Source organism: Medicago sativa, chromosome 1, assembly GCF_051527215.1.
Source record: "Medicago sativa cultivar Bolivia chromosome 1, Bolivia_mono, whole genome shotgun sequence".
NCBI classification, from domain to species: domain Eukaryota; kingdom Viridiplantae; phylum Streptophyta; class Magnoliopsida; order Fabales; family Fabaceae; genus Medicago; species Medicago sativa.
Window position 1 is genome coordinate 4,167,453 of NC_140749.1, and position 24,811 is coordinate 4,192,263.

General features: G+C 34.2%; 3 protein-coding genes across 3 annotated transcripts; all 3 read left to right on the forward strand.

Moving 5' to 3' along the window:
- The first annotated feature begins 6,437 nt into the window (after nt 1-6,437).
- Nucleotides 6,438-8,316, forward strand: LOC146951862 (uncharacterized). Its single transcript, XM_085755631.1, has 2 exons — nt 6,438-6,773; nt 7,923-8,316. The coding sequence occupies exons 1-2, from the start codon at nt 6,541-6,543 to the stop codon at nt 8,170-8,172; spliced, it is 483 nt and encodes a 160-aa protein (XP_085611757.1). The 5' UTR covers nt 6,438-6,540; the 3' UTR covers nt 8,173-8,316.
- Nucleotides 8,317-11,563: 3,247 nt separating this feature from the next.
- LOC146951863 (4-hydroxyphenylpyruvate dioxygenase-like) lies at nt 11,564-13,692 on the forward strand. Its single transcript, XM_085755640.1, has 2 exons — nt 11,564-12,803; nt 12,984-13,692. Exons 1-2 carry the CDS (start codon nt 11,692-11,694, stop codon nt 13,153-13,155), a joined length of 1,284 nt encoding a protein of 427 aa, XP_085611766.1. The 5' UTR covers nt 11,564-11,691; the 3' UTR covers nt 13,156-13,692.
- Nucleotides 13,693-18,572: 4,880 nt separating this feature from the next.
- LOC146951864 (uncharacterized) lies at nt 18,573-23,990 on the forward strand. Its single transcript, XM_085755651.1, has one exon. The coding sequence runs from the start codon at nt 21,437-21,439 to the stop codon at nt 23,009-23,011; it is 1,575 nt and encodes a 524-aa protein (XP_085611777.1). The 5' UTR covers nt 18,573-21,436; the 3' UTR covers nt 23,012-23,990.
- The last annotated feature ends 821 nt before the right edge of the window (nt 23,991-24,811 follow it).

The window sequence follows — 24,811 nt, forward strand, 5'->3', positions numbered from 1 at the left end:
GATTGTGTATCTTATCTTATTTATAAAAGGTCTTAAGTCTTTTGGACAACTTTTTGGAGCCAAAAATATTGTTGCACTTTTCCTTCCTAATTTTTTGTTGTTTGTTTATATTGTTAGAAAATGATCGCCTATCTTACGTATTTATCTTATTTATCTAGGTTCTTAAGTCTGTTAGACAACTTTTTGGAGCCAAAAAAGTTGTTGCACATTTCCTTCCTAATTTTTTGTTGTTTCTCTATTTTTTTAGAAAATGATCGCCTATCTTACTTATTTATCTTATTTATAAAGGTTCTTAAGTCTGTTAGACAATTTTTTGGAGCCAAAAAAGGTGTTGTACATTTCCTTTCTAATTTTTTGGCGTCTCTCTATTTTTTTTAGAAAATGATCGCGTATCTTACTTATTTATAAAAGGTCTTAAGTCTTTTGGACAACTTTTTGGAGCCAAAAATATTGTTGCACTTTTCCTTCCTAATTTTTTGTTGTTTGTTTATATTTTTAGAAAATGATCGCCTATCTTACGTATTTATCTTATTTATCTAGGTTCTTAAGTCTGTTAGAGATCTTTTTGGAGCCAAAAAAGTTGTTGCACATTTCCTTCCTAATTTTTTGTTGTTTCTCTATTTTTTTAGAAAATGATCGCCTATCTTACTTATTTATCTTATTTATAAAGGTTCTTAAGTCTGTTAGACAATTTTTTGGAGCCAAAAAAGGTGTTGTACATTTCCTTTCTAATTTTTTGGCGTCTCTCTATTTTTTTTAGAAAATGATCGCGTATCTTACTTATTTATCTTATTTATAAAAGGTCTTAAGTCTTTTGGACAACTTTTTGGAGCCAAAAATATTGTTGCACTTTTCCTTCCTAATTTTTTGTTGTTTGTTTATATTTTTAGAAAATGATCGCCTATCTTACGTATTTATCTTATTTATCAAGGTTCTTAAGTCTGTTAGACAACTTTTTGGAGCCAAAAAAGTTGTTGCACATTTCCTTCCTAATTTTTTGTTGTTTCTCTATTTTTTTAGAAAATGATCGCCTATCTTACTTATTTATCTTATTTATAAAGGTTATTAAGTCTGTTAGACAATTTTTTGGAGCCAAAAAAGGTGTTGTACATTTCCTTTCTAATTTTTTGGCGTCTCTCTATTTTTTTTAGAAAATGATCGCGTATCTTACTTATTTATCTTATTTATAAAAGGTCTTAAGTCTTTTGGACAACTTTTTGAAGCCAAAAATATTGTTGCACTTTTCCTTCCTAATTTTTTGTTGTTTGTTTATATTTTTAGAAAATGATCGCCTATCTTACGTATTTATCTTATTTATCAAGGTTCTTAAGTCTGTTAGACAACTCTTTGGAGCCAAAAAAGTTGTTGTACATTTCCTTTCTAATTTTTTGGTGTCTCTCTATTTTTTTAGAAAATGATTGCGTATCTTACTTATTTTTAAAAGTTCTTAATCTCTTAGACAACTTTTTGGAGCCAATCAAATTGTTGCACATTTCCTTCTTGTTTTTTTTGGTGTTTATTTCTTTTTTTTTAGAAAATGATCGCGAATCTTATTTATATTATTTATAAAAGTTCGTAACTACAACTTTTTGGAAACAAAAAAGTTGTTGCACATTTCCTTCCGAATTTTTCGGTGTTTCTCTATTTTTTTAGAAAATGATTGTGTATCTTACTTATTTATAGAAGTTCTTAAGTCTCTTAAACAACTTTCTGAGCCAAAAATGTTGTTGAAGTCTAAATTACTTCGGGGTTTTTTTATTTTTCTTTTGGAAGCATTATCAATGACTTTTATATAACAAGGATTGGACCAAGGGTCAACCCTAATCCATATCATTGTATTTTTCATAACAAGGATTGGACCAAGGATAAACCCTAATCCCTTATCTTTTTACATTAGTTTTGGATGTAGTTAAAAAAATACATCCAATAGCTAGCACCAAGATGTATGGGTTTTGTAGATGAAATAGTCTTATTTGGAGAGTCAAGGGAAGAATCTTATTTATAAAGGTTCTTAAGTCTGTTAGACAACTTTTTGGAGCCAAAAAAGTTGTTGTACGTTTCCTTTCTGATTTTTTGGGGTCTCTCTATTTTTTTAGAAAATGATCGCGTATCTTACTTATTTATAAAAGTTCTTAATCTCTTAGACAACTTTTTGGAGCCAATCAAATTGTTGCACATATCCTACCTATTTTTTTTGGTGTTTATTTCTCTTTTTTAGAAAATGATCGCGAATCTTATTTATATTATTTATAAAAGTTCGTAACTACAACTTTTTGGAAACAAAAAAGTTGTTGCATATTTCCTTCCGAATTTTTTGGTGTTTCTCTATTTTTTTAGAAAATGATTGTGTATCTTACTTATTTATAGAAGTTCTTAAGTCTCTTAAACAACTTTCTGAGCCAAAAATGTTGTTGAAGTCTAAATTACTTCGGGGTTTTTTTTATTTTTCTTTTGGAAGCATTATCAATGACTTTTATATAACAAGGATTGGACCAAGGGTCAACCCTAATCCCTATCATTGTATTTTTCATAACAAGGATTGGACCAAGGGTAAACCCTAATCCCTTATCTTTTTACATTAGTTTTAGATGTAGTTAAAAAAATACATCCAATAGCTAGCACCAAGATGTATGTGTTTTGTAGATGAAATAGACTTATTTGGAGAGTCAAGGGAAGAATCTTATTTATAAAGGTTCTTAAGTCTGTTAGACAACTTTTTGGAGCCAAAAAAGTTGTTGTACATTTCCTTTCTGATTTTTTGGGGTCTCTCTATTTTTTTAGAAAATGATCGCGTATCTTACTTATTTATAAAAGTTCTTAATCTCTTAGACAACTTTTTGGAGCCAATCAAATTGTTGCACATATCCTACCTATTTTTTTTGGTGTTTATTTCTCTTTTTTAGAAAATGATCGCGAATCTTATTTATATTATTTATAAAAGTTCGTAACTACAACTTTTTGGAAACAAAAAAGTTGTTGCATATTTCCTTCCGAATTTTTTGGTGTTTCTCTATTTTTTTAGAAAATGATTGTGTATCTTACTTATTTATAGAAGTTCTTAAGTCTCTTAAACAACTTTCTGAGCCAAAAATGTTGTTGAAGTCTAAATTACTTCGGGGTTTTTTTTATTTTTCTTTTGGAAGCATTATCAATGACTTTTATATAACAAGGATTGGACCAAGGGTCAACCCTAATCCCTATCATTGTATTTTTCATAACAAGGATTGGACCAAGGGTAAACCCTAATCCCTTATCTTTTTACATTAGTTTTAGATGTAGTTAAAAAAATACATCCAATAGCTAGCACCAAGATGTATGTGTTTTGTAGATGAAATAGACTTATTTGGAGAGTCAAGGGAAGAATTGAATGGGATGTTGGAAACTTGGAGCCAAGTCTTAGAAACGTAAGACCTTCGTTCCAGTAGAAACAAGATATAGTATATGTAATGTAATTTCAGCAAAAGATGAAGTAGAGGTGAAAGTTGGAGATCATTTCATACAAGTTACACAGTTTAAATATCTTAATTTCATTCTTTCAACAAAAAAATCTTGGGTTCATATTGTATTCAAGTTGGATGGTTGAAACGGAGAAAAGCCTCATGTGTTTTTTGTGATACAAATGTGTCATTTAAGTTGAAGTGACAAAATACCAAACAGCAGTCAGAACAACAATGTTTTATGGAACAAAGTATTAGCGGTTAAGAACCAACACGAGAATAAAGTAAGTGTGCGGAGATGAGAATATTGCGTTAGATGTGTGGTAAGATTAGATGAGATAAGATTAGAAATGACAACGTTGTAGAGATAGTTGGAGTAGCACCTATAGTATAAATGTTGACGAAAATAGGTTTAGGTGGTTTGGACATGTATAGAGAAAATATGTAGGTTCTATCGTAAGAAGGGTAGATTAAATTGAGGATGGTCATATTACAAGAGGTATAGGAAGACTTAAAAGAACTATAAGAGAAACTATCACGAAAGATTTATAGATTAATGAGTTGGATCTAAATATGGTTTATGATAGAACAATATGACATATTTTGATCCATGTAGTCAAGGCCACTTAGTGGGATAATGTTTGGTTGTTATTGTTGTTGTTGTCGTCTTTTCGAAGCATTAACTCATGCTAAACAACAACTATTATTTCATTTCATGATCAACTACCATATTTATTAGGAGCAATGCTATATCTCTAGAAAAATAACATCAAGAATTCTTCAAGAATAAAGAATAGCCAATCACAATGCACTATTTGCCACAATTCAAGGAGGTGTGGCTGAAAAATAGGAAGTGGACAAATAAATTATCCAATTAAAATTTGCCAACTGTGTCTTGAAAAATTCTTGAAGCTATTTTTATTGAGAAGTAGCATTTTCCATTTTATATAGCCATCACAAGCGATGCTACACCATCATTATAAATCTTTTGTACGATTAAATTTCTTTTTTATTGGAAAGATAACAATAGCAAAAACAATAAAAAAGCTATTTGACACTTCAAAATTCGTTTTTGTCATACTTACATTGTAGTCTACAGAATTTCGATTGTGCGATTTGGTCCCATTTTTTTTAACAATTTTGTTGCATCTTCCCCTTTGTAGCTTGATATTCCTCACAATTTTCTCCAAACTTTGCTATGAGTCGATAATTTTTTTTTTAAAGAGTATAATGTCTAAAAATTCATCGGTAAAAAAGTGGAGAATCTATGTTCGAACTCCAGCCTTTGCATATCACAATATTCCTACTAACTAAACTATGTTCATTGTGACATGAGTCGATATTGGCATGACATCCTACTCCCACAATCAACATGTATTACCTACCGTCCTCATGAACCAACACGACCAACATCGTATTATCGGCCGACCCCGCACAAATCAACATGAGTCTTTTCAACATGTTTTGTCACCACTCGCACACTTCCTGAAAAACTTGCCAGAAGGTCACATATCCAAATATTACTCCAAGCAAAACACACTTAACTATGAAGTTCTCATATGTTGGGTTATTGAAAAAAATATGCATCTTGTTGGTATAGATAGTATCAATTAATCTTTATAAACACTCCTTTGATCATATAGTCTCATACCTATACATCCTTATGATTTCTCTCATTCCGTTGTGATTTAGTTCATTCATATGTCACATGCCTAAAATCATACCAAAAGCGGCTCATTGCACGTACCATGTTCACCGACAATCACATGTGTGATAGTGAATAAAATTCCTAATTAAGATATCAAACTTTTTTGTTAACTTCTAGACATGACTATGAGAGTTTAATAACACGTCACTGAAATGACATGTCACTGTAAATTTAAGAGAAATTGAAAGAAAACTAACTCTATTTTTTTTTTTTTACACTTTGGCCCTTTTTGTATTAAAAATTAAAAAATACTAGACTTTTGACCCGTGCGTCGCACGGGTTTTCTCGACTATAATAGAGACCAATAAATAATCTTTAACCTGTAAGATCATTGATATGGTAGAAAATATTTTCTTCAAAAAAAAAGGCAATCGGATAGGAATGAAATTGGTGTGCAATGCATTTTTTTAGATGGAATTTGTTAGGTTAAATAATTGCAAACCTAATAAAGCAAATGAGCGGAAAAAAATTAGGTTAAGTTGCTGCAGACGTAACAAAATTAATAAATAAGGATGTCAAAAAAAAAGGCGAAAATATTTTCTTAAAAAAAAAAAGGCAATCGGATAGGAATGAAATTGGTGTGCAATGCATTTTTTTAGATGGAATTTGTTAGGTTAAATAATTGCAAACCTAACAAAGCAAATGAGCGGAACAAAATTAGGTTAAGTTGCTGCAGACGTAACAAAATTAATAAATAAGGATAAGGATGTAAAAAAAAGGCGAAAATATTTTCTTAAAAAAAAAGGCAAGCGGATAGGAATGAAATTGGTGTGCAATGCATTTTTTTTAGATGAAATTTGTTAGGTTAAATAATTGCAAACCTAATAAAGCAAATGAGCGGGAAAAAATTAGGTTAATTTCCTGTAGACGTAACAAAATTAATAAATAAGGACTAGTATTTGGACCCGTGCGATGCACGGGAAGTTGATTATCTCATTGACTAATAAATGGAAAATGCTACTTCTCAAGAAAAATAGCTTCAAGAATTTTTCAAGACACAGTTGGCAAATTTTAATTGGATAATTTATTTGTCCACTTCCTATTTTCAGCAAAGCCGTAAATGAAGGCTTAACATTGCATAATATGAGTTCACAATGTAAGATGGTATAGATGGTAACCAATCGAGAATTCTATCGATAGGCAATAAAATGCATAAAATTGTCCAAATATGACAAACTTGGATTTGATAGTGAAATACTTGACACTTGTGTGAACCTCATTTCAAATTTGAGCATGAAAGCCAAATATAACACTTCATATTATATAATTATAACAGAGAATTTCAACCAGACAAAGTTTCACTTCATATTATTGCAAACATATTAGAATACAATTTGTTAAGGGTGTTTCTTCAACCAAACAGGTTCAATTAATTATAACGAATAAAGAAGAAAAATGGTTGCAAGGATATCAATTTATTTGGTATTATCATTGGTGGTGGTGTTGCCATACCATTCAGTTTTGTGTCAAGATGCATTGCAAAGTCTAATAGATGGAGCAAAACAATCTGGTATCTCTCAAGACACACTTGATGATGCTCAGAGTGCTTTAGGAGATGCTTCTGTCCAACAGGCTGCTGAGGGTGCCTTGGCTGACGAATCCTTGGCTGATTGGGTTCAACAAGCAGAGTAAGACCATGTGTGCCATTTTTTCCATATAGTTTTGAGACATTCTTGAATAGGAAAGTTGTACAGTGATCCGTCCTGTGGATCGGATCCTGAAAATTGTCCAAAATAACAATGTCGTCATGCTACAGAAGTAGAAATTCGCGGTCCTCTTGATCTCACGAATGAGACAGTGGCAGGGCCGATCCAATAATTTTTAAAAGTAAGTGGGGCCTAAAGCAAGATTGAATATACGAGGCCTTTTTTATTAGAATACGAGGCTTTTTTGCTTAAAAAATCTAATGAAAAATATTTTTTTATTGGGAGCCTAAAGCAAAGGTTTTAGTGGCCTTACCCTCGGGCGGGCCCTAGACGATGATCTGTCAGTTTGATAAAAATAAAGGAGAACAAATGAGTTGAGTTTTGAGGAACATTTTTTTTTCCTTCATGTTTTTGTCAAATTGGCATTAATCATACCAATGTATGAGATATTACAAACAAATAGGATTGCGAACTTCTACTTGAGACATTCTTGAATAGGAAAGTTGTATAGTGGTCCATCGTGGATCGGTACGTAAATATTGTCCAAAAGAACAACGTCGAATACTTCAGAAGTAAAAGTTCACGGTCCTCTCGTCCTCACGACTAAGGTAGTGACATTATCCGTATCGGTTTGATAAAAATAAAGAAAAATAAATGTGTTGAGTTTTGAAGGACATATATTTTTTTTCTTCATGTTTTTGTCAAACTGACATATCATCATCTAAGATATTACAAACAAAAAGGATTGTGAACTTCTACTTTTAGAAGTCAACATTAGTCATCATTAAAGTTTCAAACAATTTTCAAATAATAGTTTACGGTTGACCATCTATCATATGTCACTCATCATTAAAGTTTCAAACAATTTTCAAATATTAGTTTACGGTAGACCATCTATGGTGTCATCCACTTTAATAAATCTCATGATTCTTAAACAAAAATTTAATGGGTCAATTTATTTTAACACATTTTAAAAAGTTGTGGTGGAACAATTATTTTGTGAATGTTAGTATATATCCACCTGCATAATCCGTACGTAATAAAAAAGACTAAAAGTGAAGTTGGTATATATAAGAATAAACTTTTCAATTAATCAGAAATTAAATGTGATTGTTTATTGTCAAAAATCAGTGAGCTAACAAGCAAAGGAAGTACACCACCAGCAAATTTACCTGCTGATGAAGAGGAAGACATTGCAGAATCACCAAAGAAATCACCAACAAAAGCACCAAAGTTGCCACCAAATTCAGCTCCAGTTAAAGCACCAAAGTTGGCACCAAATTCAGCTCCAGCTAAAGCACCTGAACTTCCACGAAAATATAAGGCACCATCACCTGCACCTCAAGCACATTCTCCCAATGCAGCATCTCCCCAAGCATGAAATGTGTTGATTAATTAGTTTAACTATAGATGTATTTTGTGTAGACTTAATGTGTATTTTATTGTAAATTACTAACTCCAATCTTGTCTCATAGACAGTCATTTTATAGTTTTATAATTAAAAAAATTATGTGTTCATTGATCACTTGCTTAATTTAAATAGTAATTGTAAACAGAGTCCATACAAAAATTTTCCAAGGACAAGCACATATATGGGACATCATAGGATGAAAAACCTATAGTTGTAGTATCATGTATCAACGCAGAAAGGTTTGCATTTTAATTGGGAGATTGTTGGATTAATTATTTTATTTAATCAATTATGGATTGCTATAATCAATTATTAAAAAAATTATTAAATAATATAAATTATGATCAATTGTTACTGGGTGTTGTATATGCCTTAAAATCTTAAGTCTGGGCTCTGCCTATCTTGAGATGTGGGAAGAAGGCTCACGGTGTGGGAGCTAAAAGGATTACAGAGAAGTCTATCCACGTCTTCTCTTGTGACGCGGGGCGAGAGCGCGATTTTTTGTTTTCTTGGCAATTTGTTTAGGGAAAAACTACAATCTAGAAAGGAAAAAAAAAAGAAGTTATCTGGACTTTAAAAAAAAACAATCCGATAAGTATCAACTCCAAAAAAATAATATTTAAAACCTCAATTAAACTATCATAAGAGCAATACCTTAGGAGTATGATCACAACCATAATCAAAGAAAAGCCTTTATGATCTCTAATTCATCATAGACCCTCTTCACCTTAAAGGATTGATCCAAAGATGAAGATGAGGAATCACTCTTTTCAACCTTGAAGAGAAATTTCTTACCAACCAAAAGTTCAAGTTCAAGTTCAAGAGGATAAGAAACACCGTTTTCAGTCTAAGTTGAAATAAATTCAATATATAAGTTATTCAATATTCTAAATGTAAAAAATCATCCCTAATTAAAAATTAGTACATGAACCTTAGATTCATCAACAATCTAAGCACATGTCTTCCCAATAAGAAAGTGAACGTCATAGTCAAAGAGAACAAAAACAACATCTTCAGCACCATCACTAACATTAACTTTCATCTTAAACCTAGAACACAAATATTGTCTATAATTTCCCAATTCAAAATAATTACCCAATGACACAAGTTAACAGAATGACCAATTTGCTCGACGTAATTCAAAATACAAGACTATTTTGTTTATTCGCAATTTTTGGGATAAATTGACTAACCCCTACAATTTTAGGAGGCAAATTAGGGATTTAATTGAAAAAATTTCTCAAGTTTCGTTTCATTGAACTTGTGCTTCCAAAATCCAAACCATATTAGGGAGCTTTGGTATTTTAGATGTTTTATTCAAAAAGAATTTGAATCTTACGTGTTCACCAATCTTGTCTTGACCTTCTTAAAAAAGAAAACAAATCTTATCTTCACTCGTATTGAAAAGAAAAACAATTTTATCTTGATGGACATTTTTTAATATTGCTCATTTAAAGTCATGGTTGAATTTTATTATAACTAGTTTAGAGACCCGGCGTTTGCCCGGGTTAGATATTAAATAAGTTTTATAATTAAGTTTGTGTGAACGAATACACATGTCAGTATATTAGATTGAATTTATTTAAATTTACAATTATAATAATATCATAAAAATAAATATAAATGATGAGATGAATGTCCAATGCAAGAAGAAAAAATGTAATAAAATTAATAATGAATTAGTCCAAATTGTAAGAGTTTTGGGTCCCTTTAAACATGTGGTCATGGGTTTGTTTCATGGCTCATGAGTACGAGAGAGAAAAATCGATTGAAAGGGAATAAAGTGGTTGAAATATATATATATATATATATATATATATATATATATATATATATATATATATATATATATATGAGAAATAATAAATTGGTGTTTGGCAAACCTGAAGAAGAAAAAATGTTAGATGAAAAGAAGGTTTGAGGTTTCTGCTTGTGCTCAAAATATGTAGATATGTGATTAACAAAAATTTATTTATTTATAGTTAACATTTGCATTAGAATATGCTGCTAAAAGATAACTTAATAACTAATCGAACCTTTAGTAATAACTAATTGAAGCTTCTTTTGCTAAAAACAAATAAACAAATTGGATTCTTTTAATCATAAAATAAGATCGTATATGTAAACTTTGTTGAAAGTATTATGAGTAGTTTGTTGAGATATTTCTACTACATAAAATATTAGAAATTCAATAAAAATTTAAAGAAAATATTGAGTGGATAAAATCAAAATGTTGTTGAGATATTTATGTTAAATAAAATATTGGTTTTTAAAAATAGAAAAAATAATAAAAATATTGAGAATGAATGTGGAAGTGACACGTATATATACTACTGATTGATTGATTGATGTGTAGTTTGTTGAGATATTTCTGCTACATAAAATATTAGAAATTCAATAAAAATAAAAATAAAAATAAAAATAATAAGTGCATAAGATCAAAAGTTTGTTGAGATATTTATGTTAAATAAAATATTGATTTTTAAAAATAGAAAAAATAATAAAAATATTGAGAATGAATGTGGAAATGACACGTGCATAAAAAACCTTACTTTATATATATACTATTGATGAACCCACAAATTTTCTTTTATTAAAAAATAATTTTATTTTTCACACAATTTTATCTTGACGGTGTTTTTTAATCATGAACATATATTATTTTTTTGTCTTATATGAAGTGGTAATCCACTGAAATTAAACTCACACACAACTGTGAGGTCCCGGGTTCGAACCCGGATCACGACATCCGACCTTGCAATTTCGGCATTTGCTAGTTGAGCTAAGACTTCTAGACTGCACATATATTTTTTAATCATGCACATATAAAATCATGGTTGTAACATTTTTAATATATAATCAACCCACTAATTTTCAACAACTCATACATTGTGATATTACAACAATGTCTTCATTATAGATTTTTTTTTTAAGGAATATTCATTTATAGATGTCCGATATATTTTTAACAAGAAAAATATTATGCGGACAACTTTTTCGGTATCTACAACTGTATGTTTGTGCACACACAATAGAGATGCCATTTTTTTTTCTCTTTTGTTAAGTCAGACAAATAATCTTAAATAATATGTATTTTTATATGGTATCTATATTGTATGTACACAAACATGCATTGTATTTTTATAGATACAATGTATGTATATAGATTTCTTATTTTTTGAAAAAGGATTTTTTTTGCTCTTTTGTTAATAAGTTGAACAAATATTTATAAATAATATGTATTTTTATATGGTATCTATATTGTGTGTACACAAACATGCATTGTATTTTTATAGATACAATGTATGTATATAGATTTCTTCTTTTTTGAAAGAGAACAACATCACACTATGTCCCATATAAATAGGCAGCAATGCTCCTCCATAGACACACCAAGCTTACCACAGTAACAACACCCTAAGGCCTAAACAACAAATTTCTTATCATTTCCTTCAAAAAAGAAGAAAACCCTTCTTGCCATTTATATCAATGGGCAACGAAGCACAAACCGAAACCGGGTTCAAGTTAGTTGGGTTCAAAAAATTCATCCGAACCAACCCAAAAACAGACCGTTTCAAAGTAAAACGCTTCCACCACGTGGAATTCTGGTGCACCGATGCAACCAACACCACACTTCGTTTCTCTCAAGGACTTGGTATGCCAATCGTCGCTAAATCCGACCTCTCCACTGGAAACCTAATTCACGCTTCCTATCTCCTCCGCTCTGGCGACCTCAATTTCCTCTTCTCCGCCCCATATTCCCCTTCCATTTCTCTCTCCTCGCCTTCCTCAACCGCCTCCATTCCCACCTTCTCTGCCTCCACTTGCTTCTCCTTCTGTGCTTCACACGGCCTTGCCGTTCGCGCCATCGCAGTTGAAGTCGACGATGCAGAACTCGCCTTCACCGTCAGCGTAAACCACGGTGCACTTCCATCATCTCCTCCCATCGTTCTCGAAAACGGCGTCAAACTTGCTGAAGTTCGTCTCTTCGGCGACGTCGTTCTACGCTACGTCAGTTACAACAATCCAAACCTGCTGTTCCTCCCTGGTTTCGAATCCCTTTTAGATGAATCTTGTAACTCATCACTAGATTTTGGAATCCGGAGACTAGACCATGCCAACGCAAACGTTCCAGAGCTTGCATCGGCGGTGAAGTACATCAAACAATTCACCGGTTTTCACGAGTTTGCTGAGTTTACAACAGAAGACGTTGGAACGAGTGAGAGTGGTTTGAACAATATAGTACTAGCAAGCAACGATGAAACTGTGTTGCTTCCGATATGCGAACCGATTTACGGAACAAAGCGCAGGAGTCCGATAGAAACATATTTGGAACACAATGAAGGTGCCGGGTTTCAGCATTTGGCTTTGGCGTCTGAAGATATATTCAGGACTTTGAGAGAAATGAGGAAGAGAAGTGGTGTTGGTGGTTTTGAGTTTATGGCTCCTCCTCCGGTGACTTATTATCGAAATTTGAAGAATCGTGTCGGTGATGTTTTGAGTGATGAACAGATTAAGGAGTGTGAAGAGCTTGGAATTTTGGTTGATAGAGATGATCAGGGTACTATTCTTCAGATTTTCACTAAGCCTGTTGGAGATAGGTATGTATGAAATGCCCTTTTTGATTTCATTAACAATTTGTTTTATAGTGTATATTGGGCTTGGAATTCTTATTTTTGCACCCTATTTGTTTCTTAAATTATCAATTTGATAGTGTGTTGTGTGTTTAGTACAATTTTGCCCTGTAAACTTGGGGATTATAACTTTTGTAAAATATGCAGGCCAACTGTATTGATAGAGATAATTCAGCGAGTTGGATGCATGCTCAAGGACGAGGAAGAGAAGGAGTACCAAAAGGGAGGGTGTGGGGGCTTTGGGAAAGGCAATTTCTCAGAGCTTTTCAAATCCATTGAAGAATATGAGAAGACTTTAGAAACTAGAACAACTGCATAATTCATGTTGTGATCTTTTGTGGTGCTCCTGCTTTTCCAACAAATCATTTGGTGCTTGCAATGTTCATCTTCATTGCTCTTTTCATCCTTTCTAGAATAATAATAATAATAATAATAATAATAATAATAATAATAATAATAATAATAAATGTTTTAAATAACATCTCCTAATGTTGTTTTCATTTTTTTTCCGTATCACCTGATTGGGTTGACATACACTTTGTGTGAATTTACTGGGTTATGTCTATGTCCCCCTAGTTTTTGTTTTTGTATTTCTTTTTTACTTTTTTAATAATATATATGAGCACCTTACAAGGATTGAAATCGACATGATATCCCAACTTAGTTGAAATGTCTTATATTTTTTTTTTGTCATTGTGCTCTTGATTTATCAAAAAAATTGTAAAAACAATACTAATTACAAACAAATTTATTACTACTGTCAATTTTCTTAATTCCCGTTTTTTTTCTTCCAAAAAAATCTATAATTAGGGATGGATGTAGTACTATGAATCAAATAATTCCATGACATTTTACATATTTGGCATGACCAACTCGAATGTGTAAAATGCATTTTCAATTTTTTTTGCACATATGGATTAGCAAACCAGGTGTAAAATTTTCACCTTGATATTTTTTCTGAACTTTTTACACCTTCAAATTGACCAAAATGTATGAAATGCAATTTTCAAACTTTTTTACACCTCACAATTGGTCAATTAAGAGTTGTAAAAAAATCTCAAGATGATGTTTTTTCTATTTGTTTTTGTAAAATGCATCCCAGAGATGTTTTGTTGCGAGCGAATCCACTGAGCTACATTATTAACACATGTTGATAAAATCATGAAGCATGAAACTGTTAGAGCAGGTATATGAGGTTCTAGGTTTTTTTCATCTTGAAAAACGGCATGAGAGATCGAGTAGACCAAATACATTAGTTATCAAATGAATATAAAAAGTGAATTTTTGCTTATAATTGAGATCGGAGGGAGTATGTCTTAGATATGGTTAATTAACTATGTACTTGGTTGATTGAACTATTATGTGAAAACCTTAGTTGGCAACAAAAAGTTGTGTGATAATAAGATATGGTTTAAAATACTTCAGTGGATTAGTAACAAAACAGTTCAGTCGGATGCATATATTTGAAAAAGAAAAACAAAGTTACATACATATCATTATGGGATTTTTTACACTTTCGAATCGACATATTTGGACGAGTAAGAAAATCCTGAAAATGAATATTACACCTTCATATGGGCAAATCCAAAAGTGTAAACGTTTATGAAGAAATTGAAGTGAACATTTTACACTTGATAATGTCATAATGACTCATCCGAGGGTGTAAAAGTCATGAAAATTATAAATTATACATATGGATCGACTAATGTGTGTAAAGTGTTCCGAAACGTTTTGATGTCTAATATTTGATGTTAGATTTAGGATAGTCGTCCCCATGTGGATTTTGTAATTCCAAAAGTGGTAAAATTGAGAATTTGGATGATTTTTGAGAATGTAGAGGGCGGACGGAGAAATTTCCATAAAAATAAGATGTTGTAGTGAAATATAGTGTGTAGGAGATAATCCAAATTTATGAAGTTCGAGTTAAATCATAACCTCTTAATACTTTTGTACCAAAACCACCACGCCTTCTTCCAGCACGCACAAACCCTACAACCTCACCTCCAACACCACCACCAACACTACCCTCTCTTGCACACGTTTTGAAACCCTCCTTATTCTATCGCAATATTCCAACTCCCTTTTTCTCAGCTTCACACAACAACCACGGTTCCTTCCGGCACGCCTTATTTATCGCAAAAACCCTACAACCTCACCACCACCACCACCACCACCACCAACACTACCCTCTCTTGCACACGTTTTGAAACCCTCCTTATTCTATCGCAATATTCCAACTCCCTTTTTCTCAGCTTCACCACAACAACCACAGTTCCTTCCGGTACACCTTATTTATCGCAAAAACCCTATTTTCAAATTCAGCAGCACAACCTCTCCATCACCACCAACCACCACCACGCTTTCTTCTTCTTCTTCTTCTAATTTCCCGACCGGTGACTTCAATTTTGAGACCCTCACCGGCTACAACAAATTTCTCGTCAATCTCAAGACGATGTTAGCTTTACCTTCCGAGCGTATTCAACACGGAAGTGTGCTTAAGATCATTCTGGAAGAGGATATCTGTATTTGGGAAGTATCTGAGAGCCTCTTAAAAGCAGCATACGATCCGCGTATTCTTGCTGTCTATCTCTATATTGATCAATGTAACAACCCGATTTTTCGCTAGATTTATTTTATTATTTATTTAATTCTCATATGTGTGTTAATATGTGCTCTTATGTGATTAATTGCCTATGTGTGTATTTTTGGTTGGGAATTGTAGAATTCGATGTTAGAAGGGTATTTCGGTCATTTTGGACTCAGGGGTATTTTGGTCATTTTATGAGTAGGGGTGATTTAGTAATTTCGATGAGGATTATTTTTAGTGCTTAGTGAGAGTGGTTATTTTACTAAGTGCTAGGGAGTTGTAGTGAATTGTTTTATTACCGGTAAGTGACCGTTAGTATTACATTTTTCCGTTAAGTGGGTAGTAACATTTTGGGTTAGATTAGTAATGGGTTAGGCCCATTAAGGCATTGTGAGTTGAGCCCAATTATGTAGAGCCTATATAAACACTATTCTTTGAGAAAATAGGGTTTACACCAACATTTTCATTTGGGAGAAGAGGTAGAAAGAGAAAGAGCAAGAGAAGAGAAAGGGTTTAAAGAAGGAGAGCTAGAGATTCAAGTTGTGGGAGCTAAAGTGAAGCCATAGTTTGAATTTGTGAAGAATTAAGGTAAGGGGGTTAGTCTTTGATCATAATCACTTAGTTGTAGCTTCTACCTTAATTCTTTACTTAAGTGCTTATTTGAATAATTGATTATTGTGGAATTAATTGGTAAATTCGTGCTTATGTTGTGATGAAATTGCAAGCTTAAATCATGTACATATGTATGCTTTGTGTTTTGCCCAAAAATTGATGATATGAGATGTTGTTGTTGATGAATTGTGATGAATTCATGATTGATTGTTGTTGTTGATGTTGTGAGGTGTTGTTGTTGATGTTAGAAACCTTGGGTAATCATAATCTTTGATGTTGTTATGAATTTGTGTTGTTCTTGAGGTTTTCATAAAAATGGGTCAAATGATGAATTTTGTTAAGAGGATGTTGTGGAGCAAGTTTTACATGATTTTGAGTGTCTTTTCATGTTTAGAAATGTTTAAACAAACTTTGGGATCAAATTTGAGCTTGGGGAAGTCAAAATTGGGGTTTTGGGGTAAAAAAATGGGTTTTTCCCGTAACAGGACTGTCCCAACTCGCCACAGCGAGCTGGAGGCGAGTTGGAGGTGCTCCCTGTGAGCTTACTCGCCTCGCGAGTAGATTTACTCGCTGGGGCGAGCTGCACAGTGGCAGCATCCCCTGTTTTGCGCTCCTGCGTCTTTTTCGCACGTTTCTGTTTTGAATTGGCCTTCGGTGTAAACATGAAAGTTGTAGATAATTTTGTTAGCTTTCCAGTGGCTTTAGTTTGACTTGAAAATGAGTTTTGGTTTTTGAGTTATGATGAAAATACTCCAAAAAGGTCTTAGTGAATTTTTACGAAAATCCCGCATAACTATTTCTAAGTAAACCCAAACCTTATAGATTGCTTCCAAGCTTCGAAACTTGAGTTTTATGAGTCCAATTAAGGTGTTTAATGGTATTTAAACTATGATGTGATGGATCTAACTTGCTTTGATTTGAAAATGGAAATTTTCTCGAAAAGTGATAAAGTGAGACGAACTTTGTGATTTTTATGATTTCGTCGTGTTTGGCCGGTGAAACGCCCAAGTATACTCTACTGCACTTATATGTGGCCTAGAGATATACTTAGTTGAGGCATTAGATCTTATTTGCTTGGTTTTGAATTATTTGTCTCAAATATTTTTATGTTGTACATGAGAGACGAACTTGTCGAAAATGGTTCTTTAAATCCAATTACTTTATAAATCTTTCGTGAATGGTTTCATATGGTTAATTGAGGATATGTGGATGATTGTTAGGTGTTGAATATGATGTTTATCATAATGTGTTGTATTTTCTCCATTAATTGAATTGTGAAAAATGGTAAGGAGTTGTTGAACTATATGATATAGTTGATGTATGTTGATAATTATGATGATGATGATGTTGTTGGTTGTTGATGAATATGATGATGATTATGTTGATGATAATGTGGTGATGACTCTTAGTTGAAGTATGTGTTGAATGTGTGGACATGAATACTTGATAATGTAAAAGTTGTTGAGCTAGTCAATGTAATTGGAGGTGTACTTTTACATTGTCGTTGATAGTTGTTGTGTTGAAGTTGTACATTATCGGGTTGTTGTTGTATGTCCATGCATCATGATCATATTGAGTCATATGTTGAAATGTAAAAGGAGATGGACTTTTACATAGGTGGGAGATGGAATCTTACATATGATGTTTTTGTTGCATCATGGGTGACGACCTTGAGGAGATTTGGTACCACATGCATATATGTGTCGAGTGTAGGCGCATTGCATATTGAAATGTTATCTTGTTGTTGCATGTGAATGGTGATTGTTGATGATAAGTATGGTTGATGAATACATACTTGTGACATTTGGAATTAATGGTTGATGAGTTGTGACATAATTGAATATGTGACTTGATGAATTTGTGTATTGGTGAAATTTGGTGAATGTTGTAATTGTGTGGATTGGTGTATGTGTACATTGGTGGATTTTGTTGATGGTTGTGAATAATTGAACTATGTTCTAATTGCATGTCTGACTTGCTTGTACTTATACACTTGGTGAGTCTATTTGTTGATAATTAATTTAATAATAATGATGAGGTGAGAATTGTATATGTATATACATATGATGTGGTGATTTATTTGATAATGATGATTGCTTGCTTATAACTTTGAAATGATGATTTGTACTTGTTGTGTTAAGCATGCTAGATGAGCAATGAGGTGAGTAATATTTTAATTGGTTGATGTTGATAATGATTGTCATACCCCAATTTTTGACCTAAGGATCCTACATTCATACACCGACACGTGTCATTTAACTCTGACTAAGTCTCTGACTTTTCAGTGAAAAATTCGGCAGAGAGGTATTTTAAAATACCTCATTTTTTGATTCGAGTCGGACCCTCTTCTCTTTTTATTTTTAATTTTAATTTCCATTTTTTTTTAATCAATCAATTTTTAATTAGTTTTTTTAAATTTTTAGTCATTTTCTTTTTTAATTAATTACTTCTTTTATTTTTCAAGATAAGTCAAAAATCCCAAAAATATGCATAGTTATCTTTTTTTTCTTTTATTTATTATTATTATTATTAGTTATTTTTATTATGTGTTAAGTCCAAAACATCAAAAGTGGTCCAAGTTCAAACCGGCAAGCTGTCACGCCTCATCTCATTCCCATCCTCACCCTGCAGAGACACAAATCCAGGAACAGAAATGCATTCCAATCACATATTTTCTGCACTTTACAACAAACCCTAAACCAAAAATCCCAGCACTATAAAAATCAGCACCGTACAACACAGAGAGGGGCCAATTTGAACGCACAAATTCGGAGCCGAAATTCACAAGCCAAAACATTCATCTGCAAAAAACAATCAGCTGATACCACAAGAACAACCTGCAAACCAAACAACCATTTTTTTCCTTTCTCGATCAATTCATCACAACTAGAATCAATTACAACAATTATCACAACACACAAACCATTCAAAACCTAATCGCACGTTGTCATCAGTCCTCAACATCGCAGCTATCCAACACAACTGTACCAACCCTCATAAAATTCAAACAACAATCGGACCACACAGCCTAAACCGATACAGCCACAGAGACTCAAGAACCAGACTCGACACCTAACAGCGACGGCGCCGCACACGTACAAAGGCTGACTCATACGAGAATCGGATTCGAACGCTGGTCCCGAACTCGGATCCAAACAAGGTCGAATCCCACGGATTCAGTTTTAAAGGTAGTATCTCTGAAAACCTTCCATCTAGGGCCTCAATTTCTTTTTATATTTTGAATAAAGAAAAGTAAGAAAAATAGGAGTAGGAAAAGAGAACAGAACCGAAAAAAACTAAAAAAAAAAAAGATTAAAGTTAGGGTTCCGGCACGGTGGTGCCGCCGCACCGGCAGGCCAACCGTTGCCGGAACCGCTCCTTACCGTCACCGGAATCTGGAAACATATGAAAAACACATTAGGTGTTCTTGGTGGGATGAAAAGAGGAACATAGGAAGAGAGAGGGTAGAGCTCTCGTGAAAGAAAGAAAAGTAGAGAGAGAAAGTCATGTGGAAAATGACTAGAGAAGGGTCTCACCCCCCTTTATACTACTGGGTCGACCCGACCCTCTTGGTGAACCGACCCGGTTCGTTTAACCTAAGCCCGTTTCCATTTTCTTTAATCTCTACGCCCCCTGCTTGCTTGCCTGCACCCCCCTTTTACGTTATTGTTTTTTTTTACGACTCATGCATTTTTAAACTCTCTTGCATTTTTTTATCTTATTATTATGTCTCTTGCACTTTATTATTTCCATGTTTATTAGATTAAGTTGCATATGCATTATCTACTTATTTATCTATTTGTTGCACATTAGGTTTAGACACAAATAATTCATGCATTTCTTAGTTTAGCATTGCATATTTTAATTTAGTTTTTTAATTTATTGTATATAACTTAAAATGTAATTAGGCTTTAATGTAATTTATTTATTTTTTGCACAACTTATTATGTAAATATAGGCTTAATGTAATTTATTTATTTTCTCGCAGACCATAGAATGTATTAATAGGTTTTTGTAATAGCTTAGATGCATGTGTGCGTGAGTGGGTGTATGTTTACTCTTATGCTTGATAGTTTAGGTAAAGGCCCTCGTGGTGGTCCAACGCCACCATGGGGTCCCAACGCTTTTATTTCTTTATGCTCCGTTAGTTTCAATTCTAGTTTAATCATTATTCAAAAACAACAAAAAAAATGCATATAACAAAAACACAAAAATATTTTCTTAAATAAACCTTGATCCTAAATCAAGTGACGTCTTTTTTTATTTTCTTTTCTTAATCAAATATCAATCAATCTAATTTATTTTGAGTCCATTTTCTTTCAAATTAAAAAATACAAACAAATTCATTTTGCCACTTGGCTTTTATTTTAAAACCTTTTTTCAAAATTAATAAAAAACACCAAAACAAATCAAACGTCATTTTCTTAACCACGAACTACGTGATTTTGATCCCTCACGGGTACGTAGGCAGAGGACTTTGTTCTTCCAAATCAATAAAATGTAGATAATTAGGTCTTTCTATTTAATCATTTAAATTCCATTTTTTTTAAAAAAAAGTAAGCAAGTTATAGCACACTAATTAAATAAAACCAAGAGGTTCCCGTAGAGTACTACGGACATAAAGGGTGCTAATACCTTCCCTTTATGTAACTAACCCCGAACCCTAAATCTTTTCAAAACATGGGGTGTTTGAACTTTTTTCCCCTTTTCTTAAAAAAATTAAATGTTCGGTCGTGAAATAATCAAGTGAGTCAATAAGCTAATCAAATAGCCTTGATCTCCGAAAAATGACGCGACAGAAATGGCGACTTCACTAGGGAAAGTCCTAAGAGGGTTGAGCCTAACTTGGTCTTATTTAATTTTTGTGCTATAACTTGCTTAAAAAAAATCAAAAAAATAAAAGATGGAAATACCTGTATATATGTTTTCTTCCTTCTTCTTTCTTCTTTCTTTTAACGTGAGTGGTGAGATAAGTCCTAACCCGGACTTGAGAGAAATATAAGATAGGACGGGGTATAATCATAGTGTCATACCAAGAGCATTCTTGGACCATGTGCACATGTGATAACCCTACTCGGTGGAGGCCTCGCGGAAGGTAGTACTCTTGTTGTCATGAGCATTCATGTCGACGTTATTACTTTCAATGTGAGTGTCCGTCGAAGCCGTGGACCTTAGTAACCCTTAACCCATCTTGGCCTTTTTAGGACGTAGTGCGGTGGCTAAACCAAGAGCATTCTTGACTTTAGTTGTCACGCGATACTACACTCAAACTAGACTTCCTTGTGGATTATATTGGACTAGGAGCATTCCTATACACCGATATATTCATAAGGGTAGTTGTAATTTGGGAACTTGGTAGAACCTTTGTTACAAGTGCAAATGAAACCATAGTCCTTACCAAATGGCGTTGTTACCCTTGACTCCAACATGTGGACTTAACCTCACCATATTATCACTGTTTGGGTCAGCACAATCATGCATACATGCATTCATTCATGAAAACTTTTTCTCATTAAAAGATATCGAAGGACTTAAACAAGTTTTTGTTGTAAACATTGTAGATATGACTACTAGGAGTATTAAGAAGTATAGCTTCCAAAGCCAAGATCTGGAAAGCTTGAGGAGTTTAGGAGATGTCATCACCAATCCAGCAGGTTTTCAGTCTCACCATGGGAAGTTGCTCAAGATTCTCAACACAAAGTTCGACGAAGGGATCCTCAAGACTTTTGTCCAATTCTATGATCCTCTCCTCCACTGCTTCACCTTCCCGGACTACCAGCTTGTCCCCACCCTTGAAGAGTATTCCTACTTGGTCGGCTTACCAATACTTGACAAAATACCTTTCAGTGGTCTCGAGGGGCCCCCTAAGGCATCGGATATTGCTAAAGCCCTTCACCTCAAGATATCCGACATAAATGATAACCTCACTACCAAAGGGAAAGAGAAAATCCAGGGGCTAACTTCCAAATTCCTAATCAGTAAAGCCAACATTTTTGCTGCATCAAAGAATACCGTTGCTTTCGAGTCCATCCTGGCCTTGCTCATATATGGCCTTGTGCTTTTCCCCAACGTTAATGGTTTTGTCGATGCTAATGCCATCCAAATTTTCCTCACCAAAAACCCTGTCCCTACTCTCCTTGCTGATACTTACCACTCCATCCACCATAGAACCGACAAGGAGGGCGGAACCATTCTTTGCTGTGCACCTTTACTCTATAGGTGGTACATCTCACACCTGCCTCAATTCTACCTCTCCAAAGACAAAGTTATATACTCCGAAAAAATCATGTCCCTTGCTCCAGCCGATGTAGTTTGGTACAACCCAGCTTACGATACCGGAACCATCATTGACTCATGTGGAGACTTCGGTAATGTGCCTCTCCTCGGTATTCATGGGGGAATCAGCTACAACCCTATCCTAGCTAGACGACAGTTCGGGTATCCTATGAAAGAAAAGCCTTGCAACATTGCACTAGAGGGCACATTCTATCTTAACCTCACCGATAGCAAAGGTATGAGAGACCAGTTCGTGAAAGCTTGGCGTACCATCCGCAGGAAAAACAGCAATCAATTAGGAGACAAGTCAGACCTCACTTATGAAACCTATACCCAATGGGTAATCGATAGAGCTGCTGAATATATGATGCCTTACTCTATACCGAGGTACTTGTCCTCAACCACTCCAACAATACCTTTACCCCTACCCCTTAGTACCCAAGAAAAGTACCAAGAGAAAATGGCTGACTTAAACCGTGTGTGTACCACTTGGAAAAGGAAGTACGAGGAAGCTATGTCTGAAGTAGGGGATAAAGATGTGGAAATACTGCAACTCAAGCATGAGCTCCTTAACAAAGAGCGACAATTGATCGAGAAAAACGCTCAGATCCAAGCTCAAAGTGCGAGGCTTGCACAACTTATCAGCAAGAAGGAGTGCATGGATTTCTTCGCAGGGACGCACCCAGATTTCGAGGAATAGTCTACTACAAGAACTCAAGAGTTTCCCAGATGTTTCACCACTTTATGTTATTTTCTAGCTTTTGTGATAAACTTTGGAGTCTATCCCTTGGCTCAGTTTTGTTAGAAGGGAATTATCTTATAATACTTTAATTAGTCAATGAATTTTTCAATTATGATGTTTACAAATTTGCTTTTATAAGTCCTTCGATAAAATAAAAAAGGGGTGTCTATTTTTGCATAAGCATCATGCATCATTTTGCATTTCATAGTCTCAATTCTGAGTCTCACAAAATTTCTTTTCCATAGAGGTCAATCTGTTTCAAAAGTGGTCCGACTGTCCTCGCCCAAGGCCAACTCGCACCTACGACACTCGTGCAAACAAAAAGAGTGAACATATCAGTTTGAACAAGAGATCACAACACTCCAGGCCGATTCAGAGAGACTGAGCACGCTGGTGGTTTCACTGGTAGCTTCGCAAAATCAGCCGCAGTTCCAGCAAGGGCCTGAACGCCAACATCAACAACAGCCTCGACAACAGGCTCCAAGGATGCAATTTGATCCGATCCCAATGGCATATGCGGAGCTGCTTCCCATCTTGCTCATGAAGAACCTTGTCAAAACTAGAAAGCCTCCTCGAGTGCCTGACGAGTTGCCGGTTGGGTATCAACCTGACCTCTCATGTGCCTTTCATCAAGGAGCAGCCGGCCATGACATTGAGCACTGTTTATCTTTGAAGATTGAAGTCCAGAAGCTGATTGAAGCCAATATATTGCTCTTCGAAGATTGAATTCGGACTTGCAAGCCACATTTGGGTCGTTTTTGATGTTCCTTCTACTACTTATCTGTTCAAATAATGCGTTGGTTTGTTGTTTGCTGCTTTTCAAAAAAAAAAAAAAACCCTTTCGTTCTGCCCGAGACGAAAGTGAACTGGTGTAGGGCGTTTTGCTTTAAGCATTTTCATCATTAATAAAAAGGTCGTTTTGATCCCGACTTTGTTTTTTATTTTGTGCTTTGTTCTGGAAAAATGGTAATACAAAAAACCAAAAAAATATAATCCTTCTCAAATATCTGCATAATCATAACTTACACTTGTCAGAATCAATAATCAAATCATGCATTAATAAACCCGTTGAACACGTTAACCATGTACTCTCTTCCAACTTTGAGTTCCCTGTGTCCGATGCTGAAGAAGGAAATGAAGGGATTCCCGACGAGATCTCTCACATATTGGGGCATCTTAGCCATCGAAGCTGCAAACAAAAATCAAGAACATTGTTCAGAAGATGGCAGTCACTCACAAAGACTGGCATGAGATGTTACCGTCGCCTCGCATGGATATCGTGCTTCAGTACACATTTCAACAGGGGCAACCCCCCCTCCTTCCCCAATATGCAACATGGAGGTCGTGCTTCCCGTGGAGGTCGAAGTCCCGTCAATAGGAGTTCTGCTAAAGTCCAAGCCTAATCGAATTTAAATGCATGACGACCTTTGTACAAATATATCAAAAGAGGTTTGAAACAAGCTTCCAACAAGAAGGCTCGTCCCCGTGAATTCAAGAAAGAGACTTTGTGCCCAACTTTGTACTACTTTCCAACCAGACTCCAGGGGCAAGCGGACGCCTAATTATGAAGACTTGTGAGCAATGACTCTTACAATCATGGATGGTGACAAACTCACATGTTCTAAGAATGTCGGTGCAGTCAAGAAATACTCTGTCAAAAAATGAAAGCTCGATGAGTCGCAAACATGAAAAGGCGACTTAGGCAAAAATGAGCGTCTCGGTGGACTGAAAACCCGAAAGGGCGGTCCAGGCAAAAGT

Coding starts and splice junctions, on each gene's coding strand:
- LOC146951862 (XM_085755631.1), top strand. CDS start 6,541: ATGGTTGCAAGGATATCAATTTATTTGGTATTATCATTGGTGGTGGTG. Junction 6,774..7,922: donor GATTGGGTTCAACAAGCAGA/GTAAGACCATGT, acceptor GTCAAAAATCAG/TGAGCTAACAAGCAAAGGAA.
- LOC146951863 (XM_085755640.1), top strand. CDS start 11,692: ATGGGCAACGAAGCACAAACCGAAACCGGGTTCAAGTTAGTTGGGTTC. Junction 12,804..12,983: donor ACTAAGCCTGTTGGAGATAG/GTATGTATGAAA, acceptor TAAAATATGCAG/GCCAACTGTATTGATAGAGA.
- LOC146951864 (XM_085755651.1), top strand. CDS start 21,437: ATGGCGTTGTTACCCTTGACTCCAACATGTGGACTTAACCTCACCATA.